Source organism: Engraulis encrasicolus, chromosome 16 (genome assembly GCF_034702125.1).
Source record: "Engraulis encrasicolus isolate BLACKSEA-1 chromosome 16, IST_EnEncr_1.0, whole genome shotgun sequence".
NCBI classification, from domain to species: domain Eukaryota; kingdom Metazoa; phylum Chordata; class Actinopteri; order Clupeiformes; family Engraulidae; genus Engraulis; species Engraulis encrasicolus.
Window position 1 is genome coordinate 2,192,059 of NC_085872.1, and position 22,480 is coordinate 2,214,538.

At 40.0% G+C, this 22,480-nt stretch overlaps 1 protein-coding gene across 3 annotated transcripts; it reads left to right on the forward strand.

The window, feature by feature from the left end:
- Window positions 1–3,711: 3,711 nt before the first annotated feature.
- si:dkey-27h10.2 (mucin-2) lies at window positions 3,712–21,706 on the forward strand. 3 transcript variants are annotated; one of them, XM_063220095.1, is made up of 9 exons: window positions 3,712–3,795; window positions 6,687–7,019; window positions 7,156–7,185; window positions 7,308–7,340; window positions 8,098–8,177; window positions 8,380–8,476; window positions 8,577–8,681; window positions 11,683–11,886; window positions 20,798–21,706. In XM_063220095.1, exons 1-9 carry the CDS (start codon window positions 3,753–3,755, stop codon window positions 20,842–20,844), a joined length of 972 nt encoding a protein of 323 aa, XP_063076165.1. In that variant the 5' UTR covers window positions 3,712–3,752; the 3' UTR covers window positions 20,845–21,706. The 3 variants fall into 3 exon arrangements, with proteins under 3 accessions (XP_063076165.1, XP_063076166.1, XP_063076167.1); XM_063220096.1 differs by having other exon boundaries at window positions 8,580–8,681; XM_063220097.1 differs by lacking the exons at window positions 8,098–8,177; window positions 8,380–8,476 and having other exon boundaries at window positions 8,580–8,681.
- Window positions 21,707–22,480: the final 774 nt, after the last annotated feature.

Here is a 22,480-nt window from a genome sequence, read left to right on the forward strand (position 1 = left end):
GAAAAGTGTAATTCACAGATGACACTTAAAAACTTAACACGCTATATAGATGATTAGACTGATCCCAAAAGACGTGTATTTCCCTTTGTTTATCATCTTTTGTACTTATTTTAGTCAGTGGATATGTACTGCATCAGGTGCACTGTGTAGTATTTTAAAAGTTTCTTTCCAGAATTCATGATGCCCATTCCAAAATGTTACCTTTTTCAGGAATACTTACCACCATCATAAAATTCCAAGTATTCATTATGACTGGGAAACTTGCATGTTTCATACATGAAAAGGTGGATATTCTCCATGTCCACCATTCTGAATTTCCAAAAATAGACATTTTTAGCAACAAATCTTTCTGTACTTTGATCATAGTAAATATTTAAGTAAATATTCGTTAAAAGATCAAATTTGGCAATAGGCAGCATAGTTTCATAGAGCAACAGTTGCAATACCTACTCTGGCCACCCCCATATGAACAATTTATGTCAACAAAATTACATAATATCACATCATTCATAGTATATACACTTGCATAACCAAATGCAAGTACCACAGGCTCCGAAACTGTAGATAAGAAGAGAGGGAGGTGGAGAAGGTGAATGAGTGAAGGAGAATGAGGATGGCTTGCAATAGAGGAGTGTTGGGACCGGTGCCATCACAGATGTTACATTCAACTCCTACAGCACAGAGCCACTCTAACAAGTGCTCCGGTGCCTGACTGCATTCATCTGCATTGTACTATGAAGGAGTGTGTGTGTGTGCGTGCGTGCGTGTGGGTATGTGCGTGCATGCGTGTGCGTGTGCGTGTGCGTGTTTTGTGTGTGTGTGTGTGTGTGTGTGTGTGTGTGTGTGTGTGTGTGTGTGTGTGTGTGCGCGTGTCAGTGTGTGTGTGTGTGTGTGTGTGTGTGTGTGTGTGTGTGTGTGTGTGTGTGTGTGTGTGTGTGTGAAGAGACACAGAAAGTAAGTGAGGGAGACGGATGAAATGGGACCAGGCTGTTTACCAACGTAACCGTCCTATGCCTCCTGTGTGTGTGTGTGTGTGTGTGTGTGTGTGTGTGTGTGTGTGTGTGTGTGTGTGTGTGTGTGTGTGTGTGTGTGTGTGTGTGTGTGTGTGTGTGTGTGTGTGCGTGTGGGTGTGTGGAGAGGGAGAGAGAGAGTGTGGTGCTGTGTATTGGTGGGGGGTTGTTCAGAGGGTCACAGAATGGAGCGGTGCGTCTGGGCCTCCCGAATTCACTGGGTGGGTGGTCTTTCTCTTTTCGTTCTCTGTGTGTTGCTGCTCTCTCTCTCTCTCTCCCTCTTTCTCTCTCTCTCTCTCTCTCTCTCTCTCTCTCTCTCTCTCTCTCTCTCTCTCTCTCTCTCTCTCTCTCTCTCTCTCTCTCTCTCTCTCTCTCTCTCTCTCTCTCTCTCTCTCTCCCATCACCTCAGAACAGGAGGAGAGATTAGCTCATCTACTCCAAATCAGGCTGACCACAGTGACAGAGTGACAGAGAGGAAGAGGGTGAGGCAGGAAAGGAGGGAGGCAGGAGGTGGAGTGAGTGTTATAATGATCATATGGGTGGCCATTGGTACCTCAGTGAATGGGTGGCACAGAGCATGGAGTATGTTGAGACATATTTTTTTAATGTATGTCCCAGAAGCAGTATTAGAGCTGACATAACACAATATTTCCTTGATAATATAACATGAGGGCACCCTTTCTCACAGTTTCTTTTGATTTTTCTTTTTTTATGCAGCAGTCGCCTCTCATTCAACATTCTCATTACCATATCACATCATATTCAGTGACTTTGAATGTGACATATCACTAGGCCCCTTTTTTGACATGGATGGTCCAAATTATAATAAGAAATTGAGAAAATCATTACAGTAAATAAAAATATCTGTACTCCTTTTGCTTACTTTGTGTGGGGAACTAATAACAAAAACATGGTGTCTGCATGCTGACTGACTGACTAAATGAAGCCTTTTGAGAGTAGTTTCTTTGTAGAGTTTCGGTGCGGAAAACAAGCCAAGGCACATGCAAGAGGTAGCTTTTACTCTGCTGAGAGATTGCTGAAAATCTCCATGAAAAAAAATGTGTTCAACAAAAAAGTAATGCAAAACTTATAGGGGTACATTCAGGTAAATTGGGCCACTTTGGACCATTAGCTTGTATGCAAAAAAGTGGCTCAATTTACCTGATTTCACCATACATTTCAAAAGTTCAGTCATTATTTTTACTGGGTTTGAATGTTAAGACTTATAGCACCCTCTAGTGTTTGGGAATAAAACTGTATAGGCTATGTTATTGAGCAAGCTCCTGTGTTTCCACCATCATTTCTTCTGGCAATTTACAGTTGTTGCCTATTGCTTGCACTTTTTTTTCTTTTCCAAAAATGGCTCCTAATGTCAAAGCTTTGCACACAATACCATAACACAAATAAAACCTTGGACATAAGCCATTCACTTCTGCCAAATGTAAATCCTGCCACCAACTAATCTTTAATCAAAACTAGAATTAAGAATTAAAACAGTTATCTGCTTTATATAAAGCACAGCAGTCTTTGTTTTTTGTTCATTTTTTTTTACAGTCTATAGGTCTCACAGACTGTACATCTTCACAAGATCTCAATATTCAGAACAGCACCTTACAGTAGGCCTACAGGATATTCAACTCAAGCAATAGACCTATATACGTCAAACAGTACATCTCTCAACTTTGAGGCTTTACAGTCACAAAATTTCAAATATGTAATAGTACTTTCCACCTGAGGTCGTGGTCTGGTCTCCGTGGAGTGTCCACGTGACTGTGCACACAATCTTGATGACATTGATGTTTCCCCAGCTGCTGCTCTGACTTGTGGGACCCGCATGCTGCTAGGTGAAGATGGTGATGTGCGCATCTACTTCCCTCGCTGACGCACTCTCCAACGAGGGTGAGTGAGTCGCACCTCTACTTGCAGCTCTGGTGGGGGCAGAGCTTGGATTAACCATTCGCATGCTGCCATTGGCTCTGTGTGTCAGGCTCTCGAGTTGGAGCACACCATGTTCTCTGTGCTTGTGCCCTCAGGAGATCCATCCCCGTGAAGCACCCGAATCTTCTCTGAAGCCACCCCCCCCCCCCCAACAAAGTCTCATAGTGCCCCCTATTTTTAGTGTCCAGCAGCATCAGACAATCTACAGCAATACAATTCTAAAATAAAAATTCCTATCGAAACGTAGTCCAAGAGCAACACATGGTGGTGCTACTACATACACGTTGGCTAATGAATACCTTAACAAATTCCATGTCATGATTTTATATGAGTAATTAGGAGTTAATCTCACTTTACTTAGCCTATGCAATGAACACTTAATTAACCCTTATGAGCATTGACATGGCTATGACTATTACTGAGACATGGAGAACACATAAGCAGCATTGTATCTTTTCATGGATTCTTCCATTAAGCCTTGTAGTACAGTAGTAGGCCTACAGTAGTTTTAATATGACAAATCATGAAATGCAGGTGTTGACTATATGACCCTATGATCTGTTATATACTATGTACAACTGGGTTAATGGGGGAATAAGCAACAGAGTAGTGTTTAAGATCACACTAGTGTAGTTGAAATGCTTCGCAATGAGGCAAATATGTGTAATTTCCTGTTACGTACATCCTCTTTTCTGTGGTTTTGACACTTGGTCATAATCTACAGAGGATGAGAAACTCTTTAGTCTTCAGTTGGTCCCTGGGCTGCCGTGTTACCGTTCTGTTGAAACCCCACAAGTCAAGAACATGGATAACCAACTGGCCCTCTGCACCTGCCTACTGCTGATTGGTATGTGACTGTTTTTGCACACAGATGTGGGATGCACAATACATATGTCTTTGCATAGGTGTATTTGGCTTAAAAGCAAGCATCTAACTCTGAACCATTACTGCCATATGTTGCATTGGAGTACATCACTTCAAAATATAAGTGTTTTTTTAAGTCAATTGGACACATCTGATACAGTACTAGCTCTGTGTTAAAACATAAAACAAGCAACAGTGCTTGCTTTTCACAGTCTGCCAGAAGGAGGTTGGTGCAAGCCAACCTATTTTGAATTATGGCGATATTTTTTTATAGAAATACCATTTTACATTATCTAGACACTGTTTAACATTCTGCGTTAAGATTTATATAATGTTAAAATCACTATGATCTGGTAGGGTGGCCATCATATTCAGCACAAGCACTGGTTCCTACTTGTATATAATATGTGTAGAGAGAGAGTAGAGAGAGAGAGTAGACTTTTATTGTCACTATATAAATATAGCGAGATTATGTTTAGTAGCAACCCACAAATGCCCACAAAATAAAAGATATATTAACAGTAAATAAATAATATATAAAAATCCATGTGCATCTCACAGTATCGATAGTCCTGAAGTATTGAGGGGTTGGGGGGGGGGGGGGGGGGGGGGAGGGGGGGGGGGGGGGGGGGGGGGGGGAGGGGGGGGGCAGGTGACGTATTGAGTTCAAGAGTCTAATGGCAGTAGGGTAAAAGCTGTCCTTCATTCTCGTAGTGCGGGCACGCAGAGTCCTAAAGCGCCTGCCAGATGGTAGCATGGTGAAGAGCCTGTGACCAGGGTGTGTGTGATTTTTAAGGATGTTTAATGCTCTGTTTGTGCAGCGTGTATGGTGGATCTCCTCAAGTGTGGGTAGTTGGCATCCAATGATTCTCTCTGCTGTTTTAATGATGCGCTGTAACATCTTCTTGTTGTCGTATGTGCTGCTGGTGTACCAAGATGTAATGTTGTATGTAAATACTGATTCAATTGTACACCTGTAGAAGTTAGTGAGCAGATCTCGTGGTAGCTGGGCCTTCTTGTAGTAGTCTCTTATCTTTTAGAAACAGGGTGTGATCTACTCTCAAGTAGCTATATTCTATTAAATGTCCACATAATGGAGACAGAATTTGTTTTATGTATTTCATTTTTACTCTTGTACTTTTTATTTCAATATTTATTTTGATCTTTTCCAAGGGTGGAAAGTAGCTAATTAGGCCGACAATTACTCAAATTACTGTAATTGAGTAATGTAATTTTTATAGTAGTTTTTAAAATGGATGCTCATACTTTTAGGCTACTCAAGTATATTTTTGCTCAAGCATTTGAATCTGCCATGAGTACTGAGTAAAATCTGATTGATAAAGAAAAATGAAATGGAGGGGAAAAAATCTGCTGGACTTAAAGTGGAATTTTGCATTTTTAACCATTTTACAGAAACGATCTACCTTGGACCAATGTGTTGAATGGTTACCCAAGGCCCGCCGGTCCCATGTCCTTGGTCCAACAACCCATTAGTCCGACTGTAGACAGTAGAGATGCAAGTCACGGCATGAGAATAGCACTTTCAAATTTGGAGCATGCATGCATGGAATCCTCATTCGTCAAACATTCATAGTACACACCAGGAACTCTAGCTTAGGGAGGAGCAGCACAGCTGGACCTAAATCTTAGCCCTATAACAAGGCTTCTTCATGAACTGAAGCTCACAAATGGCAGTTAAATGAAAGCCATTAGACTATTTTTTTGTAGGCGACCTAGCCTGCGAAATTGAAGGTCCCAGACCAAAACGCAATGAAATCCAGACCACGAAATCCAGACCCCCAAGCAATGGGCTGTCAGACCAATGGGCCAACCTGCTGGGCCCTCCCATCCTTCCATGACCGAGTCAGTCTGACAAAGATGGCTATTTGAAATTCCTATCCAGGTTAAGATACGTTACCATAGCCAGGTTATTGGACAGACGTCACGGAGGGTAATATTCAAGAAGTAAAGTTCAATTAGCTCTCGAGAGAACTAAGTAAGAACTAAATAAGAACTTAAGTAACTTTTACTCAAATTACAATTATTATTATTTATTTATTTTTTTACTTTTACTCAAGTAGATTTTTAGGTAGGTCTAGCTTACTCTGTATGATGTATATATTAAACCAAGTAAATGATTTAAACCAAGTAAAGATACTTCTTACATTTTTTTCCACTTTCCACTTACTGCAATGTGTGCTGCTACCTTGGCCAGGGCTCATTTGCAAAGATATTCATCTCAATCTGCTTATATACATACATTGTATACATACATACATACATACATACATACATACATACATACATACATACATACATACACATGCATACATACACATGCATACATACATACATACATACATACATACATACATACATACATACATACATACATACATACATACATACATACATACATACATACAGACAGTACATACATACATACATACATACATACATACATACATACATACATACATACATACATACATACATACATATACCGCTTATAAAAACGGATCACTTTACTCAAATGAATGTTGATAGATGTAACAGGTGTATTTGAATATATAGGTGTAATTAACTACACATCTGTAATGATATGACATTCAAGCCATATATTGAACGGATGTGTAATTCTAAATCTACACCTCCATTTGAAAGGGGAACATTAGACTGCCATGTCATTGCAGACATTACTGCAGGACCAAAAGAGGGAGTGGTCATTTGATCGGCCTGTAGGCTGTGTTTTTCCGCGATGACATGGACTACATTACAACTTTTTGTACACCGTTTTCATTGGTGATTAGTGACTTGCAGTGTAATACACAAGGAGTATTGTCTCTGTCTCGCTATTGCCTTGCTCATTTACAGGTGTGGTGGTGAACATTCAGTGTTCTGACAACAGTTCAGCCATCTCAACAACTCAACCAACTCAACAAACACCAAACAACTCAACAAACAACAATGTCACCATAACTCCCGATGTTGACAACAGCACCTCTCATTTCAACACAGTGACTGAAAATTCCACAATGCCAATGTCACCCGAAGTTAACACAGGTCACTCAGACTTCAGCTCCATTTCACCGAGACCTACAGCTGCTTCCAGTTCACCAGACAACACCTCTCCTGGGGAGGAGCACATTACCACCAGGGGGACTCCTACTTCCACTGTAAACACAGCTACAAGTGGCCAGTCTCTAGGTGAGGTGAATTTTGTAAGACCACTCATTGGGAAAATCATTGTGAATTGCCTCCTCAAATAGTTAAATCAAATTAAATTAAATCAAACACTCACATAATGTATTTTGTTTCACATTTGAATACCCCTCATATTAAGGTCCCGAGACTACATTAACATCCACAAAAGGTACAGCACTTTCCTGCTTTACACTTTCAAGTTCCAAATGGGGTTATTTGTCAACAATCATTGTTAAAACAATGTGGCAAAGCACTAAGAAACTGTGACAGTACTTATGTTTTTCTTTACAGTGCCACCACCCCAACCACAAACAACGAACAAAGGTAAGCAATTCCATGTTACATCTTGTGTCACACTTCATGTTAAATTCTTGGACTTTGCAGCTAGAAAAAAAGTGTTGCTAGCAAAGGTTTTGCTCAACATCAATGTTGTACTTTTTTATGCTACCTGTATCTGAAATAATTGTAAAATAATCATGAACCACTTCCTTGGGTATTGCTGTAAGAAGAAGTAGGCTTGGGTCAGTGGTTTAAGGAATTGGTCCGGCAGCTTAAATGGCACTCCCATTGTGACACAGCACTCCACAGCACACAACGAAATTGCATTGATGCCTCCCCTGTGCAAGGGGGCAGCCCTCAATGGTGCCCCTAGGGAGCAGTGAAGCGGGACGGTACCTTGCTCAGGGTACCTCAGTCATGGAGGAGAATGGGGGAGAGCACTGGTTGATTACTACCCCCACCAACCTGGCGGGTCGGGACTCGAACCGGCAACCTTTGGGCTACAAGTCTGACGTCCTAATCGCCTACCCATGACTGCCCTCTCTAATGGTGACAGGAGTTGTGTTTATCCTAAACACGTTGTCCGGAGCATGTTACTTACCGCACACTGCTCCACTGCACACCATTGTCATTACTGAAGCCTGCTTATGAGCGTGGTGGTACCTGCAGAGCATGGCTTTTGTCCCATGTCCTGTTATGCGCTGTGTGATGATCACAATGACCAAGGAATTTCACTTGTCACTTACATGTTTGTTGATACTTGTTAGACAATTAACATACTGTATGAATGCATTTTTCATAGGATATGTTGTTTTGGTGATCATCATAATTGTTGCTGTTATCATCGTGATAGTTTGCTTCGTAAAACAGAAGAAAAAACGGGTGAGCTAATATTTTTGTAAAATATGTAACACATTTACATAAATAATTTGAAACCAATTTCACAAGGATATTCTTATTTATAATGATCCTTATTCCACCGACCACAGTTATTTTTGTATACAGGCCATTATTTTTGTATGTGAATTGCTAACATTAGAGGTGTTGTAGTCATTGTGCTGATGTTGTGTATTTCACTGTGCAGAGGTACTCTATTGATATACGCAACAAGCACGAGGATGCAGTTATTCCACTGAGCACAGTGGAAGCTGACGCTGTGTTTGAAGCCACACCAGAAAAAGGTGCTCACATGAAAATAAAAATTGAATCTTGAAAGTGAAAGTAAAAACATTTTTATTTGCTAATTACAATATTAATGCCATAATTATTTATTACACCCAGTAGAGATGGAAACGTTCACTGCACAAGACTCAAGTGTACAGGAAGCCACTCCTCAGCCAGCTTCACCTGTGCCTGACCCTGTGGTGGAGTCCGAGCCTGACAGAGGTATTGTAGCTCTCCAACATTATCAACCACTCTATATGAGATTTAAGGAGAATAGGTTTATCTCTGGCGTATTTTCTATGGGATATTTTTACATAGGCCTATGTGCAATATGTAAAAACTACAATGATCTCTAAAGAATTATAGAATTATAAAGAACTATAAAGCAAAACATATGAACCACAAAACATAGGCCTATTAGGGGAAGAACAAATATGAACGTAACGTACACGTAAAGAACAGACATGAATATGATTATGATCATGATATGATATATTCAGCTCCAGGAAGTTGCATGTACAGGCCTATGAAGACCTCGACATAAAAAACTTCTGCCTTCTTGCCTTCTACCATAAATGGTGCTTACATTTCAGCCTGTAGGAAGTAGATTCTTTTTGTGTATCTTCTAATTTCCTTCCCTTATTCAGCATGGGAGGTGAAGCACATTCACATGGTGGTTACTGCTGGGGTGTTATAGTCTGAGCTCAAAATGAATAAACAGTTCACCATGGTCTAATGTCTCAACTAAACTGCTCTTTAGTAAATTGTTAAAATGCATCAATGTAGCTGTATGCAGCAATGTGGGGGGCAAGCGGTTAATAAGACTATATACTGTATGGTTGTCTTGCTGACAGAATGAATTTATGACGGGAACCTGGTCATAAATACTTACACAAAGTTAATATAGGCTACCAATGTATGGATGAGATATACGTAAGCCCACTTCCTTGCAGCTTCCCCATCAAATTTGCTGTGGTAACTTTCACAGCCAAAAATAATCACATCATATGGGTCAGGCACAGTCTATGCATCATTAATATCAGGTTTTGTGGCCAATGGAAAATATATATAGTCAATTCTAGGGTAATCTAATATGACTGACCTTTTCACAAGGGTTATTAATGGGACAACCTGCATTGCTGTTAACCAAGAGATATGAGCCAAAATGCATTGACCCTAATTGTAATGCCCATTAGAGGGCAAACTGCACAGTAGTAGTAGGCACTGGCTGCCATGGCCAAATGATTGTAAAACCCAAAACCTTTTTTTCTTTACAAAATTCAAATGGCAGAAAACATCTTGGTGGGTGTTGAATATGCCTGGTTTAGGCTTGTAGCTAGGATTCAAGCAATACCAATGTTTTACAAGGTTTCAGCAAATACCAAAGTTTTGAAAATTGGATGTAAATGTAAAAGAAGTAAGAGCAGAAATGCACTTCCACATTTGACCAGTTGGTGGGACTAGAGAATTTGAGGTGGCAGCATGAAACTTGCTGGAAAGTATCATGGGACTGTTAAGGTAGTTTTCTGGTGCACTTAAGACTTATGACTCAAACAATTCTAACAAAGGGTTTCTCAGTGCTTTTCAGTATCAGATGTACTCAACAACATACTGTACTAACATCTATATGCCAAACTCTGACTTCAGGAAAGGCCTCATTTTCAAGATGGCTGCCGTCAGGCCCTTGAACTGACTGTGGCCCCAAAATTACATTGAAATTACAAGGGATAGTAGTGTTTGATGTAATATTGTAGTTGAAACATGTCCTTGATGTATACATGGTTTTAAGTGCAGTTTGATGAAATAACAATAATAGAAAAAAAGCAATAATACACACAAATAATGGCCTAGTGGAACTTGATGAATACAGTACCACAGTTGTAGTCTAATGGATTTTTAAAACATCAAGCTGCACTTACAACCATTCATATATCAAGGAAATATTCTAATGACAACCTTCATTCTAATGACTACATGGTCAGAACATACTCCAACATGCCTATCTTGGTCATTTCAATGTAATTGAAGATTTCTAGTAGTATGTTATTAGGGTACCTAATATCATATTGCCCGGATGAAAGGCACTTCATGGATATCACCCAATATCACTAAATTCAATATCTTCGGAAGTGCTTCAAATGATGCAAATCTACCATGGGTGAGTAGAAAACACAATTTAATAGTATAAATAAGGGCCTGATTGCAAAAAAAGAGTTCTTGCCATTTAACTTGGCCTGTTCCCCAATGCACACATGCATGCTTTCCTTACATACAAAAAGCGTTACAGCCTGATCAATGCCCAAGAAAGAGTAGAAGCTACTGATATTTTGGCACGTGAATTGAGGTAATAACAGTGATTTAGTTGCATTTAGGCCTATGTGTTGGAGAGTGAGAAACATAGACTAATGTATGTGTGCTCCAATGCAGAGGTCAGATTTAGCATTGTAGGCTAAATTAGTCTGGAGGGGCACTTTCAGCCTCTCACCCTCCCCTTTCCATAACATGTAAGTGGTCACCCCAAGGCCATGAAGAAAGCACAAACACCCCCAGAAACTCCAGGTGTGTGTCTGTCCCATAACCACTAATCTCAATTGACTGCCTCTAGGTGTGTGGGAATGTTGGTAGAAAAAAACAATAGGCTTGAAAGAAATCATGTTTTCCCGATTTTGGAAAAAAAAACCTCATAAGCAAGCAGATGTTTGGGGATGTTTGATGATTAATCATGAGGTATTTTAATGACAACACCTGTCAGACACAATACCTATAAAATGAATTGCCTAGATACCCTTGATTTTTTTCTTGGTTCCCGTAATTTTTTTAAAAAAAAAATGTCTCCTTAATTACTATCTTTGCAGACGAAATATCTGCTGATTTGCCCATAATCCTGTGCAGTCCATGATAGACACATTTTGGAGGCCTCAAATGATCAATTTAGCAAAATCTATTTGTACTAACTAACCTGAAGTTTGGGGAGTTTGTGGGTTTTAATACCTCTGGAAGTTGGGGGCAACTGCATAGGCTTTGTTTTTTGAGAAACATTTGTATTTTCCTATACAAGTGATAAATTACTGTAGGAACACTGCACAGGCCTGTATGTCAGTGAAGTGACTGTGGGGTACAGCAGAGTACAGTTAGGTTACTTCATTGATCTCCAGAGGTAAAATGTGGTAATTAAACAAAAAAATGATGTCTCATTGTTTTTTGTTGATGTTGGTTTTTGTAGAGGAGCCTGTCTCTGAAGGGCCCAAAGCCACTGAGCTGGAAACCTCAGGCTCCCAAGAACCTCTGACACCTGAGAAGCCTGAGAAGATGGACCTGGTGGACCTCAACGATGGAGAACCTACTGCCTCCACCAAAACCTCCATGGAGTCCTTGGAGGACCAACTCAATGACAACAACAGCAACAACTACCACATGAGAGCCAATGGTGAGTGCGCCTCTAAATTCATATTTGTGCATTGATTTGTTGGCTATGCAGGGGGGGATTCGATATCAAATGAAAAATGATCTTCCTAAAAATAGAATGAAATACTTGTGGAATGGTATTTTGCCTACATTCAAAGTAAATAGGAAGGTGTTGTCTAACCACAGCCACTCCTTTTTCTCGATATTGACTTTGGACAGAGGGGAATTTCCACAAGAGAAGTTTCCACTTCTCTTGAGAGTTGGCTGTGGTTATTTGTCAGCTTATGTCTGAGACTAGAAATTGATTTCAATTAATTTTGTTGAGTTTTTGTTTGGCCTGGCAAATGTATAATTTCTGCTATGACTAGTATCAAATGACATTTTATGTTATGTTAAGATGTTAGCATGTTACGTTGAGATGTTGCCCTCTCAATATGAATAAACGAAAACGACTTGAACACCACGAATAGTGCAAAATGTAGTGATATAAATATGTTGTAAATATATTATTTTCTTGAGGTTCGTTTTACCTGTTGATTTTTCACTGAAATCAAGGAGAAAGCTGACAACAAGGCTCTGAGTCCCACACCCTGTATGTTATAGTTGTTTTATAACATGGAGGTGGTAAGAAAGCAAAAAAAAAAGATGAGGGAACCGTATGGTTCTGTAAGGACAGACTTTATTGACCATCTGAAAAGGGACAGAGGTAACTGATAAGTTGACACTGAAAGAGTGAAAGTGACGCTAAATATATAAAGTGAACAGGTTGTCACTGAAGCATGGCCTATATAACCTTTAAGCAATGGGAAAGGAGGTCACTTGTGCTCTTGCCTTCTAGGTGCTCACAGTCCAGGAGTGTAGACAGTAGAGAACAAGGTGGTCCACTTCAGAGAGACTGGGTCAAGGATGACTGGAACACACATGGCCTAAATGAGGAATTATGCTTATCCTGTTTTCTCTGTGTCTGTCATGTATTTTTATTTTATTTTATTTTTCGCTTTAGTTCATGGTGGGGTTTTGTAAATGGCGATATTGATTTACCTATTTATGAGTGCTCCTGCTGGCGATGCTCTAGAGTCTAGACCCACACTAGTAACCAATGCTGGAAAAGGAGGGAATAATGTCTTTCTATTCTATAATACCAGCATGGTTTGACTCTGAAGAAGGTGCACTGCGTCAAAACGTTTGCCATGCATCAGTGTTAATTTCGTCAGCTTTTTTAAATTTAGTCTTAGTCTTAGTCACAATGACGAAAATCAATTTTAGTCTTAGTCAAATTTAGTCATTGCCTTCCCAATTTCGTCTTAGTCTTCGTCTAAATGACGAAAATTAATTTTAGTCTTAGTCAAATTTTAGTCATTTTAGTCATTTTAGTCAACATTTCACATTTTCGTCATTTTAGTCAAATTATTACACAAATTATTACTAGATAGCCTAGTGCAACAAATAGTCCTGTAAACGTAATTTCAACAGCATATAGAGCAAAGGAGCATTAGACACACACACTTCCAGGTGCAGGTTGCGCTCTCTCTCTCGCTCTCTCTCGCTCGCTCTCGTGCATTAGAAGCTGCTGCATATTATTTGCTTTTGAATTTGATCACGTAGGCCAGTGTTTCTCAACAGGGGTGCCGCGGGCCCCGCTCAAGGGTGCCGTGGAAACGTGACTGATAAATAAATTATGTAATATGATACATATGTGTCTAAATTGGTAAGTTAAGGCTAGTCAGAGGAATCTTTCATCTGCCATTTCATCTGCCATTTACGTACAATAAAGTAAATATAGGTCACCCCAGTCAGCTGCAACTTTGAATGTAGGTTGTGTGACGCCTCCCAATGTGTTACTTTTCTAAGCTTTTGTGGTATCAGATGCTATGCCATGTTACGGCTTGTTGATTTGGGGTGCCTTGCAATTTTTCATGAATTGAAAGGGTGCCTCGCCTAAAAAAAGGTTGAGAAACACTGACGTAGGCTACAAGCTCTTCTTCACCTGACCGCGTGACTCATAGCCTGCAGATAGCAGGCAGTGGGAAGACCAGACATCCCAATGAAGTCCAAGAAGTTTCTCTGATATTTGATAGTGGCTCCCCGATGGCCGCGAGACAGATGAAATATTCCTGATTTTAGACTATGCAAGTTCGCGTTATTTCGATTGGCAATGCGGGACAGAGAAAGATAATGGCTCGTGCGTCATTCCTGGAATAGACTACTTCAAATAGATTACGCGCACTTCGTAGGACGTCCTGGGGGAAAAGTAGGCAGTTGTTCTATGCAGACTGGACGACAGAAAGGACATTGACAAACAATGGTTGAACACTAATGCTGTTTTGTTTGTCGGGATGTCGAGGGTCGATAAGCATCACCAAGTTTAAGCAATGAGTTTTTAGAACTTGGGATGTCTGGGAGACGCTATTGTAATACGCATCGCATGGAAGGGATGTCGATTGCCTTGGGTCTTTTAGCTTTGCCCTCGACGGGAACAAGTTTCAATTCTCCGCACTTTAGACCCTGATCGCCCACACATTGATTCTTATCAAAACTACAGTAGCCGTGCCTCTGTTTAGACTACTTAAACAACTTTTCCCCTGTAGCGCGCGCATTCCTTAAACGTCTCCCGGTGTGTCTGATCTAAATAAATGCATGAATCCGATCTTCATGATTTGCTTGCAAACTGCCTATTCGTACGGTTAAACAACCAATATAGCAAACATTACAAAAGAACAGACAACGGACGTCGGCGTATGCGTAAGTGGAAAGGAGAAGAGAGGAAGCTCGAGGAGGTTTAAAATGACAGCATCAGAGGAAGATTGGCGCGAGTGACGGTAGCACTATTATCATGACTGCACAAACACACACGTCTTCGTTATGGACAAAGGGGTTGTTGAACATGTTTCAAAATGAACAATTGTCTCAACGTCGGCTCTTTCTTTTTCTCTTTCTGGGAAACCTTTTAGTGCCTAAACTCAACTGAACAGGACTCACTGAACTAGGCTACCACTGATTGAGCCGCACCAGCGCCAGGCACTGCCTGCTGAGACAAACAGGGCAACAGCGCGTAATCTTCTATGAAGTTCAAGAAACAATAACAATTACAAATTCATTTTAAACAATTACATTTTTAATGTCCATTCGTCCATGGCTTGTAAATTTCGTCTCGTCTTAGTCTCCTTAACGAAAATCAATTTTTATTTTCGTCATATTTTTATGTTCTGGAAGCAATTTTTGTTCGTCATCGTCTCGTCATCGTCACGGGAAAAAGGGGCGTTGACGAAATATTTTCGTCATCGTCCTGGTTGACGAAATTAACACTGCCATGCATGCACCACAATAAAATAACAGAAAAACGTAGGCCTATCCTGTGTGCTCCAGTCATCCTTGGCCAAGTCTCTCTGAAATGGACCAACCTTTAACCCCTTAAGACCCATCATTATAAATGAGCTGTTACCAGAAGTACAATGACTACGTTGTAATGTATTACTGAAGGCCCAGTGCACTGTCATAGTAGTGTAGTACTATAGTAGTTAACTTTCAATGTCTATTACAGTGTGCCACAGGAGGTACGGCGCGCATTAAGGGGCTACGCAGCTTCGGCTTTCTTGCGACGGCAGCTATTCAGCTCATGCTGACTTGGCCTCAGCATTTTTCAACAATCACTTGAGGAAGATGCCTCACTGCCACTCTCACACCTGTACACCCCTAAGCTGAGATAGGCCCCTGTCAGGAATTTAAGGTGTTCTCTGAAGCTGATGACAAGCTCTGATCTGTTACAATTTCAATTATTTGTGTCTGTTTTTTTCTTTTAAAAAAATAAAATGTAAATAATGAATATTAATTCAATTAAATACAAGAAGGGATGTTTGTATCCTCCTAATGTCAATTGAAGCATATAGTATAAGATTTTAAGCTATCTCCAATTTTCATTCTTAAAATGAAAGGAAAGTAGGCCTGTTCCAAGAGTAACTGGCTGGCCAGTTGTGTTAGTTATGGGTTAAAGGAGCAGAAAACAGGCCAACCCATCTCACAAATGCCTTGGGCTGTACAGACATTGCATACCATGTTATTTACCAATGAGTACATCCACTTTCATCTCCAACGAGGAATGGTAAACCATTTCCACCTCGTCTTCCCACCACCTTCAATTAGCAGAAAGAGGAGGAGATGTCCATTGATGGGAGTGTCATGGGAGTGATAATAATGGTCATCTGCTCTCAACAAAGAGATGCCACACACATCCATGAACTGACAAAACCGTGTTCAGGGAACCTAGGTTTTGTGTGTGTGTGTGTGTGTGTGTGTGTGTGTGTGTGTGTGTGTGTGTGTGTGTGTGTGTGTGTGTGTGTGTGTGTGTGTGTGTGTGTGTGTGTGTGTGTGTGTGTGTGTGTGTGCGTGCGCGCGTTTGAGATTGATTCAGCAAGATTAAAAAAAGAATATTTACTGGTACAGTTGGCACAGTGAGAACTCTGTAAATTTCAACGCTAAAAAGATTCTGTGGTATTTTTGTGACGAAAGTGCTACAGACGAGGGAAAAACAACTCTGACGCAACATCCTATTTTGACATCCGCCACTCTGTTCTTCAACTGAGATCATTTTGTAAAGCCATGTGCATCAATTAATGTTTGTGTTGAGAGTTGGGTTTTCTTGGTGTTGACAAAATCCAATTTTCCACTTTTCCAATTTGCTCGATATTTGCTTATATTGACATGCACTTGATGTCAATATTACTTCAGTTTACTATCTCGGAAAGACAAGTAGTCAGTGAGAATAGGTCTATACATTTTGGGACTGAGACATTAAAGAAGTTGTAGTGTGGTTAATACTGACAGTGGGTTTGTACTTCCTGAGCATTGAGTTTGATGTGGTGCAGAGTGCAGACAGACACAGTAATTTCACCTGAACCCTGTAGGGAGTGTCTGCCCAGAAGCGTGCCTGACACACACACAGCTGAACCAGCTGTTAGCAGCTATGCAGGGGCCTGTCTTTCACACACTTCACCAGCCCATTGAAGGTTGGCCTACACAAGTGTTTTTTTGGTCATTTTTGTCCTCCTGTCTTTTTGACATACCATGTGAACCCCCATAACCCTACTATGGTGCAGCATATCTCTTCCTCTATCCCAATGTCACGATGGTCCTTACATTCGTTAAATATTTTCCATGTACCCTCTGCAAGTGCTTATGTAGCCCTAGTGGTACCCATATCCATGGTTGGGAATCCCTGGCCTACACTTCTGTGGAAATTGAGACTTTTGAAAGTGCAAAACATGTGAATCATGAACGTGTGAAAACACTATTCATGATGGTCAATTGATGGAAAATGTTTTTTTCACATGTTCATTGAACATGATTCACTTGTATCAGTATAGAAGGCAGAAATGTGCCTCTTTTTCTCTATAGTTCCCTTCCACACGTCTTTCTCTCTCCTTCCCTTTTGCACCCTTAACTTTCTCCCACCCTCTCAAGCCCCAGCTGTCCATCGATCCTATTTTGCTTTTTTTTTATATCAGCATTCACTAGGCATGTGTTGCTGTTAGTGTAGGCCTACATGTAGAACGGTTTCAAGTAACACGTTTATACTCAGGTCATTTGCAGTTGCAGTAGCTACTGCACTGTAAATAAACACTTAAAACACTTTACCGTCCCCACACTTTAATCTACTTGATACAGCATTGCAGCAAGCATAAATAATGACTGGGAGATTGGAATGGGTGGCAAATCTATAAAAAGGCTGTGTGTTCCCACATGATTTCAGGAAGCAAAGGGAGGGAAGGTCTCCTCAGAAGTGTAATTCCTTGACCGCTGATGATCCGTTGAGGTTGGAGTTGAGTGAGAGGTGAAAGGTCAAGTCAGCCAAATTAGAGGCTTGTCAAAGACCAGGATCGATGAGCGGCCTTCCGCATATTCAGTCACACACATTCCAACAAGTGGCATGAGCATGTTGTCATGGATAAGGAGTCTTCCTTTTTGTGACATACTCAGAGTCTCAGAGAACGTAACATGACATCAATATGACAATCCATATTTCCACACATTTTCAGTCTGCATACTGTTACTCTGAGCTTCAAATTCTCTTTCACATATATCATATTTACAAAATAAAAAAATATTAGTTATTCATGATTGTTGCGATTGTTGTATATTATTTGTAACTTAATTGATTTCAACTGGATTTACATCATGGCTTGTCATTTTAGAAGTGTAGTAAGAGTGTTTTTTTTCAACCACAGTGTGCTTTTCGATGTGTGCTTTGGATTTTTGTCTTGTTGGAGGGCATGCACATGATCTTCACTTCAAGCCAAGTGTTCTTGCAGAGTTAAGCATTTTGCTGTAAATGATGATGCCTGTTATACCTGTCATGATACCTTTGATATGCTCATGGCCTCCAATACCAGATGCAACAAAGCAGTAACACATTATGGATCCGACACCATGCTAGATTTTTGATAGGTTGTTCTTTTCCTTAAAGACTTCTTTGCAGAGTATGCAAGCATACTGTTAGTGTGCATTACAAAAAAGGTCTACGTTTGCTTCATCTGACATTGAACCATTTTTTTAGGGTTGTGTTTTCCCCACATTCTCTAACAAACATCAGGTGCTCGTTTTTTTAAACTTTTATTAAGCAATGGGGTCTGCCTTGATCGCACCCAAAAAACCTGTTGTTGTGTAGTGTTCAGCATATGGTGTTGGCCTTCTTCAGGCCTGGAAATGTTAGACCTGGTGGTTTTTCCACCATTCGTACCAACCTTCACAGACTTCTATCATAAATAAACATTGAAATTAGTCTTTTAAGATGAGATGATTACTATTTGGAGGTCTTGATTTTGCAAATCATTGTATTTCTGGTGTCCCTAGACGGCTCCTCTGTCTTCATCTTTGTGAAAGTGGCGCAAGATGCAACAGGTGGCCTTTTAAAACACAAATTTCATCATTCATTGACTAATAATATAATAATAATAATAATAATAATGATTTTGATTAAGCGTCTTTCAAAATACTCAATTTTGCTTAACATAGCTTCTGCATAGGTGTGTGTGTGTGTACCGATATAGGTTTCTGTGCTTGCAGGAAATAAAGCAGAAAGGCCTCAGAGAATGTTTTGAGGTGTTTTTTAACATGGCCAGTGAAGGGGCATTTTGATTTGTGGTTATGTAGTGTATTCAAAAGCGTGCAAGCAACTACATGGAAGGCTCTGTCACTGGTGGCCCTGAATCTGCCGTGAGGGAATGTCCAGCTGGCCTTTGGAAGAGGACCACAAGGATCTTGTGGGGGTATAGGGGCCAGTTGTAAAGTGGAGGAGACGTGCTCACACGGTCGCCTAATAATTAGTTCTTAGCTGGGTGCTGAATCCCCCATAAAACATAGATGAATAAATGAAGTGAAGGACAGCACTCTTCAGATTTTTCTTTTGTTTATTCACCTACTGACGTTTCAGGCAGAGTCCTTCCTCAGCGTGTAATTGCGATTGCGATTGTATAGGGGCCAGACCATGGAGAGACTCAAAAGTGAGGAGGACTTTGTAGTTGATTCATGTCCTTTGGACAAAAGCAATTTATCAAAGTTGATAACCATTTTGATTGAGCATATTTTTTGAAGACCAACATCCAGCTGAAGGATGAGGCATGATTATTTCACATTCAATCTCAGTTCAATCTCAATTTGAGCATCTTAGCACATTGCTCAGTCTCTTGTGACTTCCGTTTGGTCGCATGGTAACACACTAGAGTGCAGTTATATGGTGTGTGCTATTTTATGATGCATCTGATGGATATTTGCACACACAAGCAAATAGTTGCGAGGTCTAGAAAAATAATAGGTCAAATTCTATTTATGATCCCCAGGTATTACAGTAGGCTCAAACACTTTTTTCCTTAATGTGATTTCTTGTTGGTTCCTGGCCCAGTGAGCTGTTCTGATTGGACAGCTGTTGATAGACGGACACATTCACCTGCTGCAATCAGTCCACAGCAATGGGGCTGCATTCCTGAAACTCATTCAGAGATGGCTCTCTACTCTCATCCACTCAGATCATCACCATGTCCCAGCCTCACGGGGACGAGCTGTACTTGAAGTCTTTGAAAACATTTTCATTTTTTTTTTTTTAAATTCTCGTCTTGTTAGCCTGTGTGTGTGTGTGTGTGTGTGTGTGTGTGTGTGTGTGTGTGTGTCGGTGTGTGTGTGTGTGTGTGTGTGTGTGTGTGTGTGTGTGTGTGTGTGTGTGTGTGTGTGTGTGTGTGTGTGTGTGTGTGTGTGTGTGTGTGTGTATGTGTGTGTGTGTGTGTGCGTGCCTGCCTGGCTGCCTGGCTGCCCGCCTGCGAGCGTGCGCGCACGCGCGTGTGTGTATGCGTGCGTGCGTGCGTGCATGCGCATGCGCATGCGCGTGTGAGTATACGGTATGTGCTACTTCTAGACATCCATAATTGAACGTTAAGGACAAACATAGACACAAGTCCTGAGGTGCTCTGTTACAGATTTTAGGTAAATTGTCTGGTGTGAAGAGATAATTTAAAAAAATTATTCTTAGTCTTGGGTCTCTCCCATCTGAACAAAATATATGTCACCTCAGGTTTTGCAGACCTTCTTGGTGTGGCATAAATCAAGTCGTTCTAGAAGTATTATGGCAAGGTTATCTGCTCAAACAGATGTTGTCTTCCCCGAGGTGAAATGTCATGTCAAAGGTCACATATGCAAGGAGGAAGCAGGGAGCGAGAGAGAGAGAGAGAGAGAGAGAGAGAGAGAGAGAGAGAGAGAGAGAGAGAGAGAGAGAGAGTAATGGGAGAAGAAAAGAGCTATACATGTTCATGACATTGGGCTTAATACAGCAATGTGGTGCAAAGGCTAAAGATAAAGATTATACTGTACAGATGGCCTATACTTTCCACTATTGTCTTTTCACTATTCATTGATTAATTTATTATTTTTTCAATGTATTCATTTCGCAGGTTGTGTAACAATTGCACTGGATGAAGAGGCTGTCACTGCAGATTAAAATACAGCCATTGTATTTAAATGGTCTTTTCCACCCATGCGCAGAAACATGACTTCTACAACCATAACACAACATGGGTCAGGTTAAATCATTTTAGTCACATGCGCATGCACACATTCTTTGTTGGGCCACTGGAAAACAGTTTACTTTTGTTTGCATGCAACAGTCTATTGACCTTCTTTTTGATTGACTTAATTAATACAATGATGCAACTATGTAAACGTGTGTGTGTGTAAACTAGTATTTTATTTATGTCAATGAAAGCATATACTGTATTTAAGATTAAATGTAAGGCTAGAGTTTGATTTCATCACTACTAGGCATTGGTCAGCAGGCTTTGGTGTTTTAACAAAAACAATGTATTGTGCGATGTACCATAATTGTACCATAATGTCTGTAAAGTCTGTAGATGACTAAAACAGTGTGCTTATCTGCAGTTCTATACAGGACACATGATTTGATGAAGATAATAAATCAGAATGACAATAATAGGGACAGTAGCAACAAGGCTGAGGTGCGTTTCTTGAAAGCGTAGTTGCAAACCAGTTAGCCACTTGTGTAGTTGCCAATTTGAAATTGCATTGCAAACAACAAAGTAGCTAGCGTAGTTAACAACTATGGTTTCGAGAAATGCACCCCTGGACTTTCAACATTTGTAGAGAATGTGTTCTATTTTATGTTTTACCATACAGTACACGGATGAACATCAAGGTGTTTAGTAAACAACCACCTTTGTAATCAAAGTGTCATTTTGTATTGCAGCAGCATGTGATGACCGTATTGTTGTAACATGTAACCTACTTCTCGCCAGATGAATATGTAGTATAAGTATATTCAATGAGTTCATACTTTTTCTGGTGACCAACCATATATTATATTATATTACATTATATTATATTATATTATATTATATTATATTATATTATATTATATTATATTATATTATATTATATTATATTATATTATATTATATTATATTATGTTATATTATATTATGTATATATTATGATATATGATATATTATGTATCAGTATCACAGTAAGCATACTGTGATGCATTTACAGTACTATCTGTTTTACCACCCTCCTCCAGAAACTGCACATAGATCTCCCTGCTGTCACGTGCCCCTGCTCTGTATACACATAGCCTACAGTAGTGTTTGGTCAGAAAAAGTATTTCGATCGGTGTCATACTACTGATGAATCGGTTCAAATGTCTGATTCTTGCCATTCCTGCGCAAAATATGTTATGATGTTGCTTATTTGTTTTGTCAAAATTTCTTTGGTGACTCTTTTCACTCTGATATAATACACGTTTAATGACATATTTCAATAACTTTTAACTTTTTACCTCTCTTTTAAATAAACTTTTCTTTCATGTTCCCTGCTTCTGAATCTTTTCTTAAACAGATTTCTACAAGGATAGTGCAATAACAAGGAAAAGGAAAACAATTATACCAAAAATCAAATGTGAACATAGTGCATTAACAAAGCAGCAGCATCCAATCTCCAGTTAAAAACATAACATCAATTCTCATTCAGACAGCTGCAGTTCATCTGGGTACTATTACAGTACCAAGACGGTAAAACCTGTGAAAAATTGCGAAGACGTCAAGACTGATCTTATTTTTGTCAGT